General features: G+C 31.6%; 1 protein-coding gene and 1 non-coding gene across 3 annotated transcripts in view; one reads left to right on the top strand and one right to left on the bottom strand.

Annotated features, from left to right (window-relative positions):
* The first annotated feature begins 576 nt into the window (after window positions 1-576).
* LOC125829344 (U6atac minor spliceosomal RNA) lies at window positions 577-704 on the top strand. Its single transcript, XR_007443089.1, has one exon. It is a non-coding gene; the product is annotated as a U6atac minor spliceosomal RNA (small nuclear RNA).
* A 608-nt stretch (window positions 705-1,312) lies between these two features.
* Window positions 1,313-21,063, bottom strand: part of LOC125826298 (uncharacterized) — a 445,897-nt gene continuing 426,146 nt past the window's right edge. Inside the window, exons 2-5 of one of the 2 annotated variants that reach the window (XM_049505700.1) lie at window positions 3,901-4,076; window positions 2,632-2,843; window positions 1,932-2,193; window positions 1,313-1,816 (exon numbers count right to left, since the gene is read on the bottom strand). In XM_049505700.1, coding sequence (XP_049361657.1) covers window positions 1,487-1,816; window positions 1,932-2,193; window positions 2,632-2,843; window positions 3,901-4,068 — 972 coding nt within the window. In that variant the 5' untranslated portion in view covers window positions 4,069-4,076 and the 3' untranslated portion in view covers window positions 1,313-1,486. Of the gene's footprint in view, window positions 1,817-1,931; window positions 2,194-2,631; window positions 2,844-3,900; window positions 4,079-21,063 lie in introns of both variants that reach the window. The other variant, XM_049505637.1, reaches the window with a different exon arrangement.

A 21,063-nucleotide genomic window follows, 5' to 3' on the forward strand; every position in this document is an offset into this window, starting at 1 on the left:
AGTGTTCTGTATCTAGCATTACACAATGCACTAGTGCAGCACCAGCTATGAGCTACTCAACAACAGTATAACACGAGAAAGGTAAACGTCTATTGATTAACATTGAGCTATTACGCAGCTTTTAGGGAATGTAAATAGCAGAAAGCAATAGAGTTACTGAGGGACAAAGGAAAGAAAAATGTGTTTTTGGGATGCAGAACAATTGAGATATGCTTAACTTAAGGTGTGTGGAATAGGAAAATGAAGAACAACATTCAATTTCTATGGATCTTAGGTGCTTGAATTGTATATCGTTCTAAATGACCTTATCCGCTTTTGTGTTGTTCAAAATAGAAATAGAAACCTCAATAAGTTCTGTATTATCATGTAGTTATGACTGATGCACCGAGTATTTATACAGGTCGTAGGCTGGAGTTGACCCTGCATTTCCTTTTCTCGTAATCCTGCTAAACTGTCAGTAGAGGACTTGAGTCGACTAGACCAGCAGACATAACATTGTTATTTTCCAATCTATGGTATCAGATCAAAATACATTGTTTGTTGCCTGCTCTACATAACATTGATGTAAAGTTTATTGTGTTCGTAGAAAGGAGTGATAGTTAGCATCTCCTCAGACAGGGACGGGAACAGCCTTTAGGCTTACCCTGTTACCAGACACATCTGGTTAAGGCTACTCGCTTCGGTGGATCTTACCTAATTCTTTTGGTTATCAAAAATGTAAAGTAAAGTGGTCTCTCTCATTGACATAAGTAATCCTGCCAAAACCTCACAATTTGGTTAGTTTCTAGTTGATAGTAAATTTTGGTTCCTTGGTCCATAGAGTTACCCAAAACTGTATTGGTGGGAGGTAGCAGGTACCAGATGTAACAGTCTAGTTGCACACACCACCATTATTCGAGAAAATTGGGAGTCTGATTCTATCATCTAGAAGCTGATTCGGAACTTGTGCTTATATGAATGTGATATTTTCTGACCCCTTTTGTCCTCCATATGTTGGCAAGATAATCTACGATAGGTGGTCATCGTTTACCAACCGTTGTAGACTAACAATTAAGTGCTTAATTCTTGATTTTTGATGAAATTTGACCTCACAAGTAATGTGGAATGCAAAAGTTAGAACATGGTTAGTTTTTATACAACTTATAGTTATAGATCAAGATTATAATAAGAGATTTATAAGTATGCAATATAATCAATAAACATTTGGTTGGCTTTATATACTTATTCCTCCTTCACTACATCAAAAAAATATGCTCAGAAAGCACTATATATAAATCTCTCAATTCATACTTCTCTTTCACCATATCTTGTAAACCTTTGTTTTCTTTTTTAGTTGTCCCGATACTTTGACATTGATCGCGTCTGCATCTTCTACAGAACACACAACAAATTGGTTGAGTCCTAATGCTGGTGGTGTAAAAGATGTTTTCGGTTGAGAACTTATAACAGAAATGGTTATAAAGTCTACGAAAAAGGGGTGTGACAGTCAGGAGGTAAATTTAGGTGTATAGAGTGGTGTGTCCTCGCCAAGCAAAAGAGACTTTAAGATGGCTTCACAGACCGCGGTATCATAGATCAACAAATGTCCACCATCGTGAACTTCGTGATATTGAATCCAAGGTAACCTTTCTGAGACATGTCTTTGTAGTTTCAAATTGATAAATCTGTCTTCACACCCATGCCAGATGTGAACAGGACGTTTATCGTTTTCAGAAAAAGGATTGCTAAGCTCCAAAGGATCAAAATCCCATTTACTAAACGCCACAAGGAAGTCACTACGGAGGTTGTTGAAAACACTTCTGCTCTTTAGCTTGTCCTGAAGATGGAAAACATACAAGTTAAAATAACACTTTCAATTTTTTTTTGCAGGAAATGGTGAGCCGGCCTCTACTTGCTTGGGATTAAGACGTAGTTACTGTTATTGACCTTACCGCGGTAAGAAATTGAAATCCAGGTGCATTCTTCAAAAGCTCCAAGTCCTTGTCTGTAAAGTATGTAGGTTTTGTACCATCGGTAGAGGAGGATTGAGACATTTTTCGATTTATCCACCAATGCAATAACTTAGGAGCATATCTTGCAACCAAAGTCATCCTTTTGTACCACTTCTTCCTTTCATCGTCCTTTAATACAGATTCTGGTAGAGAAGGCCATTGGTAATTGACAATGGGAGCCACAAATGCCACCCCTACTAACCTACCAAGTTCGAAAAATAGAAGACATGAATTTGCAACAACAACAACAAACAAACAAAGCCAGTGTAATCTCACAAGTGGAGTCTGAGGAGGGTGGTGCATACGTAGCCTTACACTTATCTTGTGAAGATAGAGAGACTGTTTCTCATAGACCCTCAACTCAAAAACATGAATTTACAACAACAACAACAAATCCAGTCTAATCTCACAAGTGGATCCTGGGGAAGGTGGTGTGTACGTTGCCTTGCTCTTACACCTTGTGAAGGTAGAGAGACCGTTTCTGATAGACCCTCGGCTCAAGCTTTTGACATTTTGTTCATTCAAGTTTCATGTTATCTCTTTATCTATACAATTTAGACTATAAGTTTATCGTTGAATGAACTGCATTGCTGATATCGATCACAATAAAAGCACGATACGATGATTCAATAAATGTTACCTATGTGATAGGTGTTTGATGCAACTCCAGGTTGGGTAAGATCCCATGGAGAAACCAATTATGTAGAATTTGGATCCCAATTCCAAGTAATTTGCTAATTCTTCAATATCTGATGCTTCACTCCTTAACGATCGTTTCGGATTAGGATCACTTCCTCCATATCCAGCTCGATCGAATTGAACTATATAAACTCCCATCGTGTTCATAAATTCCTGTCGAAAATTCTCAAAAAAATAACTACATATATCGAAAAGGTTGGATTATGACTCGTTTGTTGAACATGTTGAATTATGATTCGTTTGTTGACTTGACCAAATAGATTGAACAAGAAATGATCCATCAAACTATTGGATCAAAATAGTTTCAACTCAAACTCAAATATATTGAAATCGAAAATTTAATAGAAAGAAAACATATACTATACACTTTCCTTTTAATTTTCTTTAACAAAAATTGAAAAGAAGGAAAAATTGGGTTATATTGAGCGGGTTGAACTATAACTCATTCATTCAGACAAATTTTGAACGAGTTGAGTCATAACCCCATTGTTGATTTGTGTTTTTCGTTCAAATTTAATTCAACCCACACATGAAAAACACAATTGCATAAATTTGAAATAATTTAAACTAATAATTTAAGAGAAAAAACATACACTTTCCACTCTTTTTTTTCTTTTAAAAAAGAAAATTTGGGTTACAGTGGTCATATTGAATTATAATTCATTTATTCAATACACATGATCTTCACCCAAATAATAAATTTCTAACGAATTGAGTCATGACCCATTGTTTAATTTCATCTGTTTCCGCTCAAATTCAATATAATCCGCTCATTTAACAATTATGTTCTACAACATATCAAGAAATTATGTTGAATTATGACTTTTAATCTTCACCCAAATAATAAATTTCGAGCAAATTGAGTCATGACCCACTCAAATTTAATTCAACCCGCTCATCTAACAATTATGCTCCACAACATATCAAGAAGTCATGTTGAGTTACGACTTATTTATGATCTTCACCCAAATAATAAATTTCGAGCAAATTGAGTCATGACCCACTCAAATTTAATTCAACCCGCCCATGTAACAATTATTCTCCACAACATATCAAGAAGTTATGTTGAATTATGACTTATTTATGATCTTCACCCAAAGAATAAATTTCGAGCGAATTGAGTCATGACCTACTCAAATTTAATTCAACCCGTCTATTTAACAATTCTGTTCAACAACATATGAAGAAGTTATGTTAGATTATAATTTACCTGGGGTGCAAGAAAATCCCTTTCTTTGGAGCTGTCAAATCCATGAATAAATATAATTCTGTAATTTGATTTTTCCTTTGGAACACCTCTTTCTTTGTAAGATAATTTTCTTCCATCAATTAATTTGAAATTTGATGAACTATTAGGTTTAGTTTCTGCAGAAACCATTATGAAAAAAAAATGAAAGAAAAAAATATATAAATGAGAGTTGTTTTTTTTTCCAGAGATCTGTTCATAATTTTATACGAGAAAAAACAACCCTTTTTTGGTCAACCATTTGGCCCTTTTTTAACAAAGAAAGTTCCTTTTGTAAAACTCTAAAAATACTCCTCCTTTTTTGTCCCTATATATGTGGTATCAGGTATGGTACTGTTTGAATTTTGAGATTTAATTTAGTTTTAAATTTATATCTCATTTTTTTTAATAACTGTTGTGTTCGAATCAGCTTTTTCGCACTTTGATTAATTTGTCCATCAAAATTAAAAAATATGACAAATAGTAAGAATCACCTAGTGTAATTTGTATGCTAAGAAAGAGAGAATATTATTGTTGTTTTTGAATTTCAAAGGTTAAAACTTTTTAATTTTGATCGTGAATCTGTATATTATTTTTTAAGCTTTTTAAAAATGAAAATCTATGATAATTTTTTTTTAGTCTGTCCCGAAAAAAATTGTGGAAATAATTTAATTTAAAATATATATTTCAAAAGTCTTCCTTTTTTCTAAAATTTTGTGCTTGATAAAATTGTGCTATATTATAATGAAAAAATAATACTATAAATTATAATAATTATTTTTTATTTTTTTATGGTTGAGGGGGGGTGGGTATGGATTCCTTGAAAAGGAAACTTCATATTGTTTTTCCTTTTTATTTTTTTAAGGTAGGGTTGGTAAGGAGATTTTTTGGGCCACCAACTAATTCAATAAATTTTGCTTTAAAATGTTTGGAGAAAATTACGGCGCAGAATATTGCTATTTACTACATGAGGAAAATATGTGCATAATCTTGAAATATACAAAATTAAAATTGAAATTAAGTTAAAAAAAATAAATGAAAAGAGAATTTCGTTTTTCCCAATAATTTAGCTATTCTAGTTGTGGAAATTTTATTGTGCTATATTTACGGTTGTTTGACCTGTATATTTACATAAGAATCTTTTTTTTTTTTTTAAATAATATATTTTTTACTTTTTTTTAATAGATTAGTGTTGACTTGGCAGTTCGTTTAAGGGAGAATTTATTGTATTAAATTAATTTTATTAATTGTACTCTGGAAATCTAAATTTGATCACTAGTAATTTATATAAGTTTTTTTTCATTCAATATTGATATTAGAGCCTTGATTAATTTAAATTTGTGTATTGTAAGACTTATTTTTTGAGACGACGCTTTAAAGATAATTTTATTTTCTTATTCAAAACTCGAATTCGAGATCTTTTAAATAAGAATAGAGGAATCTCATTCATCCTGCTACGATCTATGTTGATTATTTTGTTCTTTTCTGAGACAATGAAACAATTATTTTAATTAAAGAAAACATAAACATCATTTCTTCTGTATACCCTAACTTATTTTTTAATGTTTCCAATATTTTATGAAAGTACATGAAAAACTTGAAGACTTGAGTCAATCCCCTTTGGTTATAATATGACAGTAAAAGAATTTTAAAATTCTAGGGAACTAAACAGGATAATAACCAGTACTATAAAATAATATATTTTTTTCATTGATATTTCATTTTTTAAAAGAAAAACTTTATTATTTTCAGAGATTTAATTTAAATTGTATTGGTGAGAAAAGAAAATTGTTCAATGATTATTTTCTGAATTTAATTGGGAATTTGTCTTTCATCGTGTATTGTTCCAATGAACTGATTCGATATAGAAATAAGGTGGAAAAATCATATTTCAAATACGAATTTCTCATTGCTTCATGACCCAAAAAACCTCTGTATCTAGTAGTGAACCAAATGTAGAAAGAAAATTGTTATATGCTTTAATATTCATTTATTAATAATTCATTATATAAAATATATGATAAATTATACTAAACATCCTTGTAATATGACTCAACTTCAAATGTACCCTATATTTTAAAATAAAATAATTACATACTATCATTTACAAAAATTCTACAAAAGATTAGGTTTAATAATATTATTATTTTACAAGGTTATTAAAGTGGTTAGATTTGAAAAGTACGGGGCATATATATAGCTATAATTAATACATTAAAATAGAATAACTAAAAGACAAATTAAAACTAATAATAGAAATTTGTAAAATTTAATTTTATGAAAATTAAAGAAAGAGCATAATCATTTCTATTGAAAATTTTAATTCATTCCTTTGATTTTAATTTTTTGTTGAAACATGTATATTTCAAACAAATCAAATAGAAAATAATCACAAATTATTTCATAATATATACTATTAATTACTAGTAATAACTTTTATACATTTTGAACATTCTATATGTATTTTTCTAAAAAAGAGTTATACGGGAAATTCTCAAATTTTAATTTTTTTTTACTTCCCCCCTTCAAATATTTAAATTTACTTATTTGGATGAATATTCCTTTGCGTAAAATCAATCTCAAGTAAAGCACGAAAATATGGAAATTATGTTCTTTTTTGTCATTTTTGGTTTCGAACTTTCACTATAAATACAAAATTTGGAATAAAAGTTACTAAATTTCCGAAAATCCTCTTAATAGAGGTGTTTACTAGTAATTTATTAAAAATAAAAAATGTGGTTAGAATACTCCATTATTTAGCCACGTTCCAGTGCAATATGCTTTCATTATTCTTGAGTTTTTTTGTTTATTTGTTTTGGTTGAATTATTATTCTTGAGCTTTGTGCACATGAAATGTGGTGGACAATATTACAATATATATTATATTACATGTTGATTGTGCATAATAATTTACTTTTAGGCCAATGAAAACATGTGATTTGATTCTTTTTATTATTATTTTTCTGTTTTTTCTCCTAACATCACTATTTTCATAAAGTTAATAAGTCGATTAATAAGACATTAACTCAACCTTAAAGGATCGCCAAAAGCTACTATTAATAAGATAAACATTACTTCATTTTTAATCAGAAATTTTGAAATTGAATTTTAAAAATAAAATTATCTTTTTAATTAAAAAAAAACATTTCATTCTTAATTTTTTTCTTTTATACCAATCTAATTAATTTTTTTTTCCTAAAATATTTAAATTAGGTCTTTCGTCTGAATTTTTCACCTTATCATTCATTACACTAGATTAGGAGATCTAACTAAACATGCAAAATGTGTTATTAACTCAAGAAAGTCAATAAATTAATCGCGTTAAAAAAGAGATATCGAATAATATATATAAAAAATAAATTCTAAAAAGATATTAAGTTTAATTTCAAAGCTTATTTTTAACCCTTCAACCAACGAAAAAAGAAAAAGAGAAAAGCAAAACAAGGCAAATAATAGCAAATTAGCAATCTTAACTTTCAAGGAAGTTTAGACTTTTCAGACCTTCTAACCAACCCACTCCACAAATAGAAAAAAGGAAAAAAAATAATAAATAATGAGCACATATATATAGTTTATATATATAAAATTTGAAAAGCATATTAACAATAATAATATATCTAGCACAGTAACTTCAGAAGAAAATAATATTTTCTTTGTGCCTTTTCAAAATTAGGAATTGTTAATATATTACTCTACTTTATTCTATCTATCATATAACTCTTTAGTTCTTTTTTCTCGGTCTTTAATTAAAAAATAAAATTTTCCTATTTGCTCGTTTATTTTAGTAAATTAAGAAATATTTATTATGTTCTTCCTATATTATTTTTGTTGATTTCTCTGTTGGTTTAATTCGCCATTAGGTGGAATCAGATCGTCGGTTCTCGATTGTTGCTTGATTACCTATGTCGATTGCGTTAAGCTTTTCCGTCTGCACAAAGCACAAATGGACACCGCTCTTTTGAAAATTTAGTAGCTGCGAGACCTGCTATATAAAATTTTATTTGTTTAATTTAAATTTACAAAATATAATTAGTTAGGATAATTTATAAAAAAAATATTCATTGTACACGCTTTGTAAATAATTATACACCTCATCAATTGGACTTTTTGAGTAAGAAAGATAACAACACGTCATTGTATTCTTGGTCGTAAAAATGGTGCGGGACCATTTTTTTTCTCAATTCGATGTGCGATATTAATATTTAAGGTCGATTAATACTTTTTCTTCTCTAATTACTTGTCCACTTTTGAATTGAAACACCTATTAAGAAAATAATAATTGACCTAATGAGTTTACTATTTTACCCTTATTAATTATGAAGTGGATGAATTAAAAACTTAAGATTTTCAAAAAAGTCTACCTTTTTCAATGTAATTAATTGAGGGTATAATAGGTACAAAAAAATTGTCCTTTCTTGATCTGTCAAAATAAACAAGTAATTAGAAACAATTAAAAAGAAAAAGTGGACAAGCAATTAGGGACAAAGAAAGTATAAAATTTGTGCCGAGCAGGGTCCTATTTGGGAGGTAGCATTTTCTATCAAAGACTTTTACATACCAAGACTCAATTCAGAGACCTCTAATTAAGAAAAAATAGCCATATACACTGCACCATATTCTTTAGTAATGGACCATTTCTTTTTAGTGTTTAATCAAAATATGAAATATATTTGGGGAATCATCACTTTTTGATACAAAATTCAAATAAATATTGCCCTCTTTAATATGTGGAAAATTTTCAACACGATTCACTTTTTGTTCCACTTTTAAATTTAAACTACATGGAATTAGCCCGTGCGAGCACAGTCTCGAAAATTGATCATTATAAACTATTTCGATAAAACTATATAAAAGAAACTTACAATTTTTAGTTAATTTTTTTTAAAATATTAATTATTTTTTAAATCTCATATTTACTTAAACATATCTAAATAAAATGAAATGCATGAAATAATATTTATATCTAAGCCTAAAAGTTTATATTTGCAAGTTAGGAATTTATAGTTTAAGATTAAAATTTACAATATAAATCATTATATTAGAGCTTAGTATTACGAATTTAATATTTATTATTTAGGCTAGAGACATTATATTTTAGATCTTTAACTCTACATTTAGAATTTAAATTATGTGTTGTTTGACATTTTCTTAAACTTTTAATATTACTTTCTTTTGCTAAATCTTATTACTTTGTTTAATTCATTTATTGAAAGATATGTAGAATCATAAATATTAAAAAGCAAAGTCAATTATTAAAATTGTCATTATTTTTTTTCCACATAAATTACAATTAAGCACATATGTAAATACTCCTAACTCTTATAATTTAGTATAATAATAGACATCAATTTCAATTTTGATTAATCAACGATAGGATGAATGATAACCACGTTAGTGAACTCATTACTTTCTTTGGTACATTTTAATTATCGTGTTTTTGTTGTATACGTTTTTTTAAAAATATCAATAAGGATTTTTTTGATTCTTAAATTTTTATTTATACTCACTTGTTATTTGTCATTTCGAAAGTTCAAGGTATTTCTTTTTCTATTTAGTAGTAATTGTTCTTAAAGACTATAAACATTTCAATTATGAGAGATGAAATCTGATTTTTTTATCAATCACAAACTTATTTTTAATTTTATGTCTTTTTTATAAGAGAACTTTATTTTTATACATATAATATTATTAAGAATTTCCCTATATCCAGTGTTATATATTCACGTGATTTATATATTTTAGTTCTCTTGTTTCTTTTGTACAATATATATATATAGACGAAGACACACTTGTTTCAATTTGATACTTTCTATTATATGTTTTATTTAAAAAATATAATTTGACTGGTTTTAAGAGTCGCCATTTAATTTTTAAAGGTAAAATTAAGAAAACTATTGTTTTCAAAAGACTAAAACAGAAATCTAATGAAAATATTCAAAGGGTTCGAGGTTCATATTAGCATTTCGGGGAGGGTTTGAAAGCACCCGAAATGCCGCTAATACGCGGTTATCCGGTAATTAATTAATTTGGCTAAAATAATTTAACTTAACTCGAATGACAAAATTGAACTATTTTATAGTTGGAACTATTTTAAAGGGGAAAATGGGAGATATTTAAATACTATCTAAGTGAGCTATCTTGCAATTATTTCTTAAAGTCTTGTTAAGAGATGACTGGATTAGTTAATTTTTTAAAGCGAAATGGACGTCTTTCAGGGATTTGAATTGTTGATCTTAAGATTAATGACAAATATTAACAAATAAGTAAACATAATAAAACAAAGAGGGAAAGAGGTCTGGGCCCAAGTTTGATTTTTGCTGTCCGCCTGAACCAATACTTGGGCCTATTTTCATTTTGGGCCTTTGGCCCAATTATTGTCATCTCTGTACCTGTCCTACACTAAATGAAATTTTATTTCTTTGGGCCAAGGCCCCATCTTTCACCTGTCCTAAATTCTAACAAGATAATAATAAATAAAAGTATAAATTTTAGGAATCACATAGTTTTAATATGAAATTACAATTTATCCCTATTTAGTTTGTAATTACATTAATCCGTGAAAAAGTAAAACAAATTGGATACATAATATGTAGCTCGGATACATTAAAAACTAGTTCGGATACAGTATAAAATAAATCGGATACATACTATGTAGTTTGGATACATTAAAAATTAGCTCGGATACATTATAAAATAATTTAGAATTAGGAGAGAAATAAGGAATTTTAGAGGTTTTTAGAAATAGAAGGGAATATTAGAAATAAGGGAAACATAAGACGTGTATTTTAGTAATTTTTCCTAAATAAAATGACAAGGGGGCTTAGGCCCAAAATAACAAAATACAACTTTTTTTAAATTGAAAATGGGCCTTTGGCCCAACCCTTCAAATTCCCGATTTGCTGCATATTCTCGCCACTTCGGGACCTGTTCTTCGATTTTATAACTGGCTGACTCAATAAAGGGAATTGGGCCTCCATGGCCCAATAAGAAAAATGCAAGGAGAGGAGTCCACCACGGACTCAGAAGGGGTTCATATAACACACGAAAGAAGGCAAAATGTTAGTATTCGAAATAAGGAAGCAATTAAGACATGATTTCAATTTATGAGGAGGTAAGCTAGGCAATTCAAGGTAACAAAAAGCCATTACCAGTGACAAAATGAAATTCAGGAAAAAGCACAAGTTAAGAAAAAATGAAAACACATACTTGACACTAAGAAAACCCTATTCTATTAAAATTAGTTGACAATGTAGCCCTACTACCTATTAGGAAAACACCTTGTATATGCTCATTTTAAGAGGAAAGCTATATTAAAATCAATAAACAACAAACTGGATGGCAAATTGGAAACCATGCTATATAATCAACAAATAATACACCTTATGCTATGGTCAAAATGACTCTACTAAATGGAACCTAATAATGCTATTTTATCATGCTAATGGACAAAATGCTATATATAAAGAAAAGCAGGCCAAAGCATTTTTTCAAATTATTTTTTGAAGAAAACCATTATTATATTCAAACAAACTAAACAAGGCAAACTTCTTTAACCCCACTAAACATGCCTATGGGCACAAATAAATGAAAACGGACGCAAAAATCTCAGAGGCTGACTTTGTTGAGCAGTAAATCCAAATAAATGAGCAAGCCAAACGATAAAAAAAAAGTTTTGCTCAAAACAAAAGTTTCAGATTATAACAAAGGGAAGGATGACTTTCGAAAAGATAAAAAATGAGCTTAGCTATGTGGACGCGTTACGATAGTAATGAGATATGAACATGGCATCACGAGTTAAATCAAACCAAACATGGACAACAATCAGACCATATGAAACCAAAGATATGTCATCAAAATGGCAACTGCTTTCATATTGTATTAACTCAAAGTGAAAAACAAACAGTGAGGATAACAAGTGACACAACTCATGTCGTCCAGATCTTAACCAAAATGCTAAACATTAAGAGTAAAACCAATCAAATTACTATACAAGTAAAACAACAGATCAACGAATCAACCAATACCATAGCATGCTAAGCAAAGACTTCACTAACAATCGACCCCATTCGCTGTCATGATCAGAAGGAAAGAAAAACGACAGAAAATTATAGTAACCCAAAGGGCAGAATGCACTTAAAATAGAGCTTACAGCCAACATTAAGTATTCAACACACAATCTCGAAGACGGAAAGAGACAAACACATCATAAAGGAGAAAACATTTCACCTTTTCAAGGGCAGCGAACAAGGACTAGACGAGATAGTGAGTAGTGACTTTCACGCAAATGCACGGCACGAACAAGGAAAAAAATAGTGGACTCGAGCAAAATCTCAACCCCAACTGAGCTTTGAGAAAGCACTGACAGCGAATTAGAATAGAGAACTTTAGATTAGGATCAAATATCTTCTCTGCTCTCTTAATCTATTTAGTGTGTATTTCGAATATTTTTGCTCTAGCTGTTTAGGTATTTTTTGTTCAAGGAAAAATCCGACCCCCCCAAATACTAAAACAGTAAAAGAATTTATAGAAGGGAGCTACGGTTCGATTTTTTTGGAGGGAAAGGGCTGATTTTCGGGTAAGAACAAGGGACCATTTCGAATTTCAAAATCAAAAAATTCTTTCACCATTTAAGGAAGACAACCTTTTCTGAAAATTTCGTCTAATTCCGAAAGAGGAAAGGGCGAATCGACTCCAATGTCCCTGTGGTGCCACGCGGCTCAATCTCAAGGCCACAAGGATGGGGCACGTTGTTTGTTACTACTGCGATTGTAAAAATTGGAAAGGGACGTTGGAGAAGAAAACAAAAGTTCACAGCGTACTGATGCTTTCCGTCTGGTTTGAATGTTATTGTTGTTTTTGGGAATAACGTCGTTCTGGGTCTCGCTGAAAAGGAAGAAAGACAAGGTGGGGTATCGGGTCAGGGTTATTGGATTTGGGCTCGGAATGGCTGGAACAATTGGATTAGAGGAAATTTGGGCCTGGGAATAAAAGAGTGAGGATTGGGCCGCTGGAAAATATTTGTATGGATGTGGGTCGGTTATTTTGCTGAAATTAAGGTCCAAAGTTTGCTTGAAAGGGTTGAAATAACTGTCCAGGAAGGAATTGGATTTGTAATTTAGGACATGGCCAAATGAGTTGCAAAATTAGCCAATTTAAATTACAAATATGGCCAAACTTAGTTAATTGGGACGAGTTCGGCTAATAATGAAATGAAATGAATTAATATAATTAATTTACAAGCATCCTAATCGTAATGAAACAAAAATAATAAACTTACTTGTGAAATAATTGATTTGGGAATATAAACTAATATTAAGTGAGCTAATTTAACCAAACACTTAAAAGAAAGAAAAATCTTTTTGAAATGATTTCTTTTTGAATGTTCGTAAGAAATGTAATAAGTACATACAAAATTTATATAAAAAATATATATATTGTTTTAAAATTATAAAAATGACTAAAATTGCTTCGAAACTAAAAAAAACAAAATATATATTTATTTATTTTTGAATTTTTGTAAAACTAATTATTTCAAATCATTAAAAATGAAGAAGCTCGAAAGAATTCTTATCGAAGAAGGTCAAAATTAGGTGTCAACATTATATATATATATATATTTGAAAATAATAATAATATGAATCTCACCTATTTAAATATAAAATTAACTTGGGCAATCTAGGTATAAATGCTTTAACACAAAGATGAATAATCTATGTATTTCGCAATGTAGAAGAAATGCAAATATCTATTTTTAAAAGTATTCCTGTCCTGCTCATTATTATTATTTTTAGAATTCTTTGGTCATAAGATTTAGTTAAATGAGTTTGATGAATTAAATAAATTTTTCATTAAAATAATTGAGGCCTTAATGATATGGCATGTCAATTAGGAGAAAATGAGACTTTTGAAATACTAAGTATATTTGGAGGAAAATAGTGATACTTGAGTGATATTTTAGTCCTAAATGAAACAAAATGATATTTGAAGGCAATTCCCTGAACCTAGAAGGAGGTATCCTTTGAGTGGTCTGACCTTGTGAAGAAAATTTCCAAAGGCTAAAAACCCTCTTGACCACTTTTCCCATCCTGACATTGCCGGTGAAAGGTAAGGACTTCATTGTTTATTGTGATGCTTTACATTCGAGTTTGAGTGTTGTGTTGATGCAGGATATGAATGCCATAGACTATGCTTCAAGGTTGTTAAAGGTTCATGAGAGGAACTATTCAACCCATGATTTAGAGTTGACACTGTTGACAACATTAACTTTATGGAGACAAGTGTGAGATGTTCACTGATCATCGCAGCTTTCAATATGTGTTCACTTAGAAAGATCTAAATCTGAAAAAAAAAGAAAAAGATGGATGGAGTTGTAAGGACTATAATGTGACCATTTAGTACCATCAAGATATTTGGGTGTGACCAAGATGTATCGAAATTTGAGGTAGCTTTATTGATGACCAGAAATGAAGAAATATATTGATGAGTATCTATTCAAATGTCAGAATTGTCAGCAAATAAATTATGAACATCAAACAATTGTAAGTTTACTTCAGAGAATGCCTATCTTAGAAGTGGGAGAGAACAACCATGGATTTCGTGGTGGGACTTCCTTATACCTTGGGGAAGTATGACTCAATTTGGGTCATTGTGGACAGGTTGACTAAATCAACCGACTTTATTTCAGTCAGAGTGGATTATAACTCTCAATAGTTGGTTAGGATTTATGTCAAGAAAATAGCAAGGTTGCATGATGTGTATTTTTCTATCATTTTAAACTGTGATACTCAATTCACTTATTAGTTTTAGGGTAAGTTGAACGAGGCGTTGACATTCAGCTCACCTTTAACACAGTCATTCATCCATGCACCGATGGTCAATTGGAAAGGACGATTCAACTATTGAAAGACATGTTGAGAGCATGTGTAACTAATTTTGGAGGCCTTTGGGGTTAGTTCTAACCCTTATGTGTGTTCTCTTACAATAACAATTATTGCTCCAACATTGGTATGACACTATTTGAGGCACTCTATGAGAGGGAATGCAAATCGCCCATAGGGTGTCTTGAGGCTGGTGATGTGAAATATTTAAGTGTTGATTTAGTGAAGGAAGTTCTAGGAAGGGTGAAGAGTATTCAAGCTAAGCTATTGGCAACCCAACGTACATAGAAAGAATATGCAGATCATAAGGAAAGGGACATGAATTTTCAAGGTTGGTGATTAGATTTTATTGAAGGTGCAACCTATGAAACGAGGCATGAGGTTTCGTAAAAAAGATAAGCTTAGCCCTCGTTATATTAGTCTATTCGAGATTCTGGACAATGTGGTGTTGGTGACATACAAGTTAGCATTACCACCTAACTTGTCTGTAGTTCATCCAATTTTTCATGTGTCTATGTTGAAGAAGTACCATAAGGATGGAGATTTTATCATCAAGTGAGACTCAATAGTAGTAGATAAAAATTTACATTATGAAGAGGAACCGATTGTGATTCTTGATTGGGATGTTTGGAAGTTAAGAATGAAACAAATCATATCAATAAATGTTCAATGAAAGTATCATCCGATTAAGGAGGCTACTTGAAAAACCAAGAGGGATATGCAAGACAAGTATCCTTATTTTCTTAAGCATCCAGGTACTACACTTTTTAAACTTAGCCCAATTTTTCTTGTTGATCACTCGGGGACGAGCGATGGATAAATTAGTATCTATTATAATGACCCATTTTGATCATTATGAGTAGACCAATGGTGAATGAATTGGGTTAATAAACCTTTTGGGTAGAGACTTGAAAATTTTAGATTAGGTCAGTCTTAGATGAAATCTGAGTGAGGTAAAGTCTAGGGCAATTCAAAAATGGGTTGGGTGATATGTCTAATCTTGGTTTATATTTTCTAGTAGCTAAGACATTAAGGAATCCATAGGGCCTTTCAGAATTAAATTCTTGGAGTAAAACTCCCGGTATCAAACTTGGCGTGAAGGGGTTAGTATGAAACATCAAGGGTTAAATTTTTGTAAACATGGGCTTTTGGTAAGATTTATAAGTCTCTGATTACGTGCAAGCCACTATAACAGGTATCACGACGCTATAGCGAGGAGACTTTGCAGGCGCTATAGTGAGTTGAACCGTTATGGCGATGCCGCTATAGCGGGCCACACCACTATAGCAGGGTAAGTCAGGATTTAATGCAGAAAAATTTCCAAAATCCTTTTATTTTTTGCATTCCATTCTTGAAAAAAGGAAAGATGATTTAGGGCATTCTTTTACAATTTTCCACCAATCTCTTCTGTAAAAGTATGTGACTTACTCCATTAACTTGTACATTATTTTTAAAGACTTAGAATCTAGAGGGTTACTCTTGTGGGAGGATTTTAAATGGTGGAAAGAACCCTTGTTAGGTAGAATGATCATAAATTGGCATGTAATTTAGGAAACAGTTATAATCCGGGAATTGTTAGACCATTATTGATTGATTGTTGTATTTTTATTATTGTTTAGACCAAGAACATGACAAGACACTTCAAAAAGATAAAGCTTGGGTTCTTTAGAGTTTTTAAGGCTTGATTCGAGGTAGGTGATGATTTGTTGTTCTCCAAAGTATGCATGTTAACTACTTTGTAGTATTATTGTGCAATGCACATGATGAAAACTAGAGGGGAGTGTGAAATGACTTAATGTGATAATCTCATGCAATGAACTTGTCTATTTACTTGTGGTTTCAAATTAGTTGTTCATTAAGGTTGTGATTGTGTATGATGTTTCTGACTGATGGTTGACTCGGGTACCACACCGGTATAGAAATTCTAACGATTTTGGCTCAAATACCACACCTGATATGAATACTAACACCAGTTGACTTGGGTACCTCACCGATATATGAACAGTTTGTGTGTGGATCCCGTGAAAGGATTGAGTATGTGCATTTGTAATCATGTAGGACATGTTTCATGCATTGGTTAATGTACGGATTGTGATTGGTAATTTGCATAAAGTTGTGACTGTTGATATTTATGTGTTGGCTGTATTACTATACTGTAGTTACTTGTTTATATTCATATTTTGGAATTGACCATATGATCCTATCAGTACACGGTGTTTGTGTACTGATACTACACTTGCCCTTTCTTTGTGGAGTATAAGGCATATTCAGGCGGTTGCTTCGAGACCTCAGTTGAGAGATGCGTGACTTTGAATCCAAGGGTGAGCTAATCTTCCGTGCTACCATGTGTTCTTATCCAGTTCTCTGTCCATCTTTTTGGATGGGGACATCTCTTAGACTTTAGTTTATTGTTTTCTTGGTTGGGGTTGTATCCCTTTATTTAAGATATTTAGAGTTTTTGTACTACAGTTTTCAAATTTTTGAGAATTATTTTTAGGTTGGGTTAGTAATTGATTCTCCTACTTGTAACGACCCAAACCGTCGTTATTTAGGAGAGGAAAAACGTGAGGAGAAACTGTCCCATCATCCCGTCAGAGCGGGCCAGAAGCCGCTAGGGAGGTGGTGCTCCAACGGGATAGTGCGCGCTAGCGCGGGATGTGCGGGATAGAATTTAAATAATGTGAAGTCTTATTTTCTTCTTTTTCCTAAAACACCAAAAAGAGGCGAGGATCACCCCAGAAACCCTCAAAAGGTTGCTCTAGGCTTGGGACTGAAGGATAAAGAGATTTCTAGCGTAAGGATGTCAATAACTTGCGAATTTCTAATCAAAATCTACTGTCTAGTTGTCGGGAAGCCAGGATTGGTGTTACAATCCCTCTGCAACTGCTTGACGCCCATGTAGGCTATGTTTATGTAATTGAGTAGTCTTAAATCCGTGTTCATTGCGTAGTATATTGATAATTGACGGTAGAATTCATGCATATGCCTTCGTGCACCGAAAAAGGGATAGTTGTACCTAATTCCTAGTTGTTACATACGATGTGATAACTGAATTATGCGTTATGCATATTTTTGCGTACCATGTTGTTTTTAATTGTTATATATATGTCTCGTTAATAAACGAACGGTGAATGGTCATGTCCAAATCGGGATGTGGTATGGTAAGTGGAGACCGAGGGTCCAATTATTTACTATGGGTTACTTTGGAGAGGTGGTCTGTGTTCGTAAAGTTTAGAATTGGGGTGGCGTTAGTCGTAATTGTTAAATAGATAAGTATTACCCTGGAAGGGGATTTGTATTGAAACAATTAACAAGCCTTGATAGAACATACTATGGAGGTAAGGGTTGAGTGGTAATGTGTAAGGAGTAAAGGTATGACGTGAGTGGTTGGCTGGGTTGGTAGTGGTTACATCCGAAAACCCCTCTAAGGGATAGAATGGCTAAACTATGATCAAGAGCGGAGCAATTAAGGGGTTAAAGTTAAGTGTACTAGTATGTTGTAAAGTATTTAGAATGGTAAGAGTAGAAGGATATAAAGGTGGAGGAATGAACAGTCTTGTTGCATGTTTCTTGCTAGTTTATTTCTTATATTATGTGGTGGGTATCGGGTTGACCGATGATGCCTACCAGTACGTGTGGTTGTACTGATACTACTCTTGATATGCCTTTGGCATAGTCTGATTGCAGGGTCAGTGATGTTTCATAGGTAACAACTTCAATCTTTTCTTCCATGTGGTGGGAGCTGCGTCATTTATTATTATGTTATATCGTGTAATCTAAGAAGCTCTTGTACCTATTTAGACTAGATCCCTGGGGAGTTAATTGCTTTATAAGTTAACTCGAGTTGTTTAAAATTCTTTATTTTATAAAATCTACATGAATCTTCTTTTATCTTAGTTTTCTTAATATTCCGCATGTTTTAACTATTTGGGAATCAAGGGTTCTCCTACTTAGGTGTTAGAGTAGGTTCCCGCACGGTCTGGTGGGTTGGGTCGTGACACTACCGATGAGTTAGTGTTGTTACAACTCGCGATAGGTTAGGATCATGAAGTTATTGTACAACTTAATTATCTGACTCACACTCGATCGTATTCCTAATTAATGGAGAAATGTATTCCAAATACATGTGTTATACACGTGGACATAATATGCTCACTTGAACTAATTTTAGGCCTTCCTCACATGCTTTGCACAAGATAGTCTAGAAGATTCTTGGTATATAGTTATTTCTATTTTCTTGTTATGCAATTAAGAGTTTGTTACATAACAATCAATAAGAGTATGGACAAGTATACAATTATAGTTACTTGATTAGGGACAATTATACAATTAGTTACTCTTCTTTGTCTATATAATTAGCAATGTATAGTACATCAAATACGAAGGAAAAATTTCTTTTTAGTAGAATAAAAGAAATAATTTTTTAATTTTTTTTTCAAAAATGTCCTTATTGAAATAGATACGTTGATGAAGACACACTTGTTCCAATTTGATACTCTCTATTATATAATAAGAGAAATTAGCAATGCAAGCGCACCAGGAAAAAATTTCGCTAGGCTCTTTTCTTTCACACCTCCTATTTTGATTTGCATGTACAATCTTTCCTACTAAAGATAAAAGTAAGTTAAACATATATCTCTTTTATTTTCCTTAATTATTTCTTTCCATTTTTGTTGTTTATTGTCCTACACAGAAATAATTAGTATTCCTCTTACTATCGTATCAATTACTTTTCTTTTGGAGAATATTTTCTTGATCCAAACTTTACTTATGTGAGTGTAAAATATAGTCAGCTACAATAAAATTGTGGGTGAGTGTAAAATATAGTCAGCTACAATAAAATTGTGGTTGGTTGCAGGGACTGCTCAATAGAATAGATAGTCTAAAGCAAAAATTTAGAAAAGAGATTTATGTTTATATTATTACCCTTATTTATAAATGACAGTTAAAAGGACCAACACTCCATCAAACTAACCGTACAATGTGCAAAGAAAATTGTACTTCAAATTTGGGATAAGCATAACTCTATTCAAGACACATGGGTTAATACCACAGATGGTCACTCAACTATCCAGTCTTTCCTTAAAAAGTCACTGACATGGTGACTTTTTAGTGAAAATTAAAACTTAAATAACTTTCTGAGGCAAAAGTGGATAGTTGAGTGACCAATTTGAGGTATAGACACATGTATCAATTATAAGAGGTGTCCAATTCACTTTACCTTAATATCATCGCCATGGCTCTTGGAGTTTGCCTACAAGTCTTGTGCTTGCTGCCTTCTTTGTTCTCAAACGTGAGTTTTCTACTACTTTTTCTCTATTAACATTCACTTCGCTGGGTCTCTATTAGTTCTTCTACGTTCACCGAGTTTATAGCTCTGTTTGATTTGTGGATGCATTATATACTCTCTCTATTTTCATTTCCCCCTAAATTGGAACATTATATTGCTACAATCTATTTGTGTTCTATTCTGTTCTTCACACTAAGATTGTAGGTATGGCTGTATTGGGAAACTAAGTAATATATGTATCAGCAGGGGCGGAGGTAGCATATACTTAGGGGTTCATCCAACCCCTCGGCGGAAAATATTTCTATTTATACAATGTTAAAATTATTTTTTAGGTATATATAATAGATGTTGAATCCCCTTTCTACTAGTTCGTGTGTTTACTTCTCAGATTTTGAACCCTTTTATTAAAAATTCTGTCTCCGCCACTGTATGTATGTGTTGAAAGAAAGATAAATGACATTCGTGCATCTAATGACTCGATTACAAATTACTTAACTAGAATGGTATGAACTACACTCTTTTTAAATTTTATTGTTTTGAGTTAGTTGATGACTTGATGCACACCATGTGTTTGTTGTTGTGCCTGAAACAACTATTTAATATTTGGTTGTTGTTTTTTTGGCCTTTTGACTGATGCTATTTTACAAAATACTCATCTATCATTCATGAATTCGAGAAGCAGAGTATTTAGTTCTATTGAATAGTATTTATAAAGTCTATCAATGGGGCATGTAGTTTTGTTAGAAAAATATTGCCTCTCTTTGTCATTTTCCGCACTTCCTTTCTTGAAAAATATGAAATTTATAGCTACTTTGACTTATTTTTTTCTAAATCTTTTTTGAGTATATTTCAATTGATGCTGAATGCTCTTTTCAATGGGTGCAGGGTGTGATGAAGTATCAAGGTCTTATTTGGAATTTTTTTTGAAGAAATTTACTGCAGAAGTTGAACCAAATGACAAGGTTGTTTTGAATAATTGTA

The sequence above is a fragment of the Solanum verrucosum genome, unplaced genomic scaffold (assembly GCF_900185275.1).
Source record: "Solanum verrucosum unplaced genomic scaffold, falcon-dt-bn FXZP01001106.1, whole genome shotgun sequence".
NCBI lineage: Eukaryota > Viridiplantae > Streptophyta > Magnoliopsida > Solanales > Solanaceae > Solanum > Solanum verrucosum.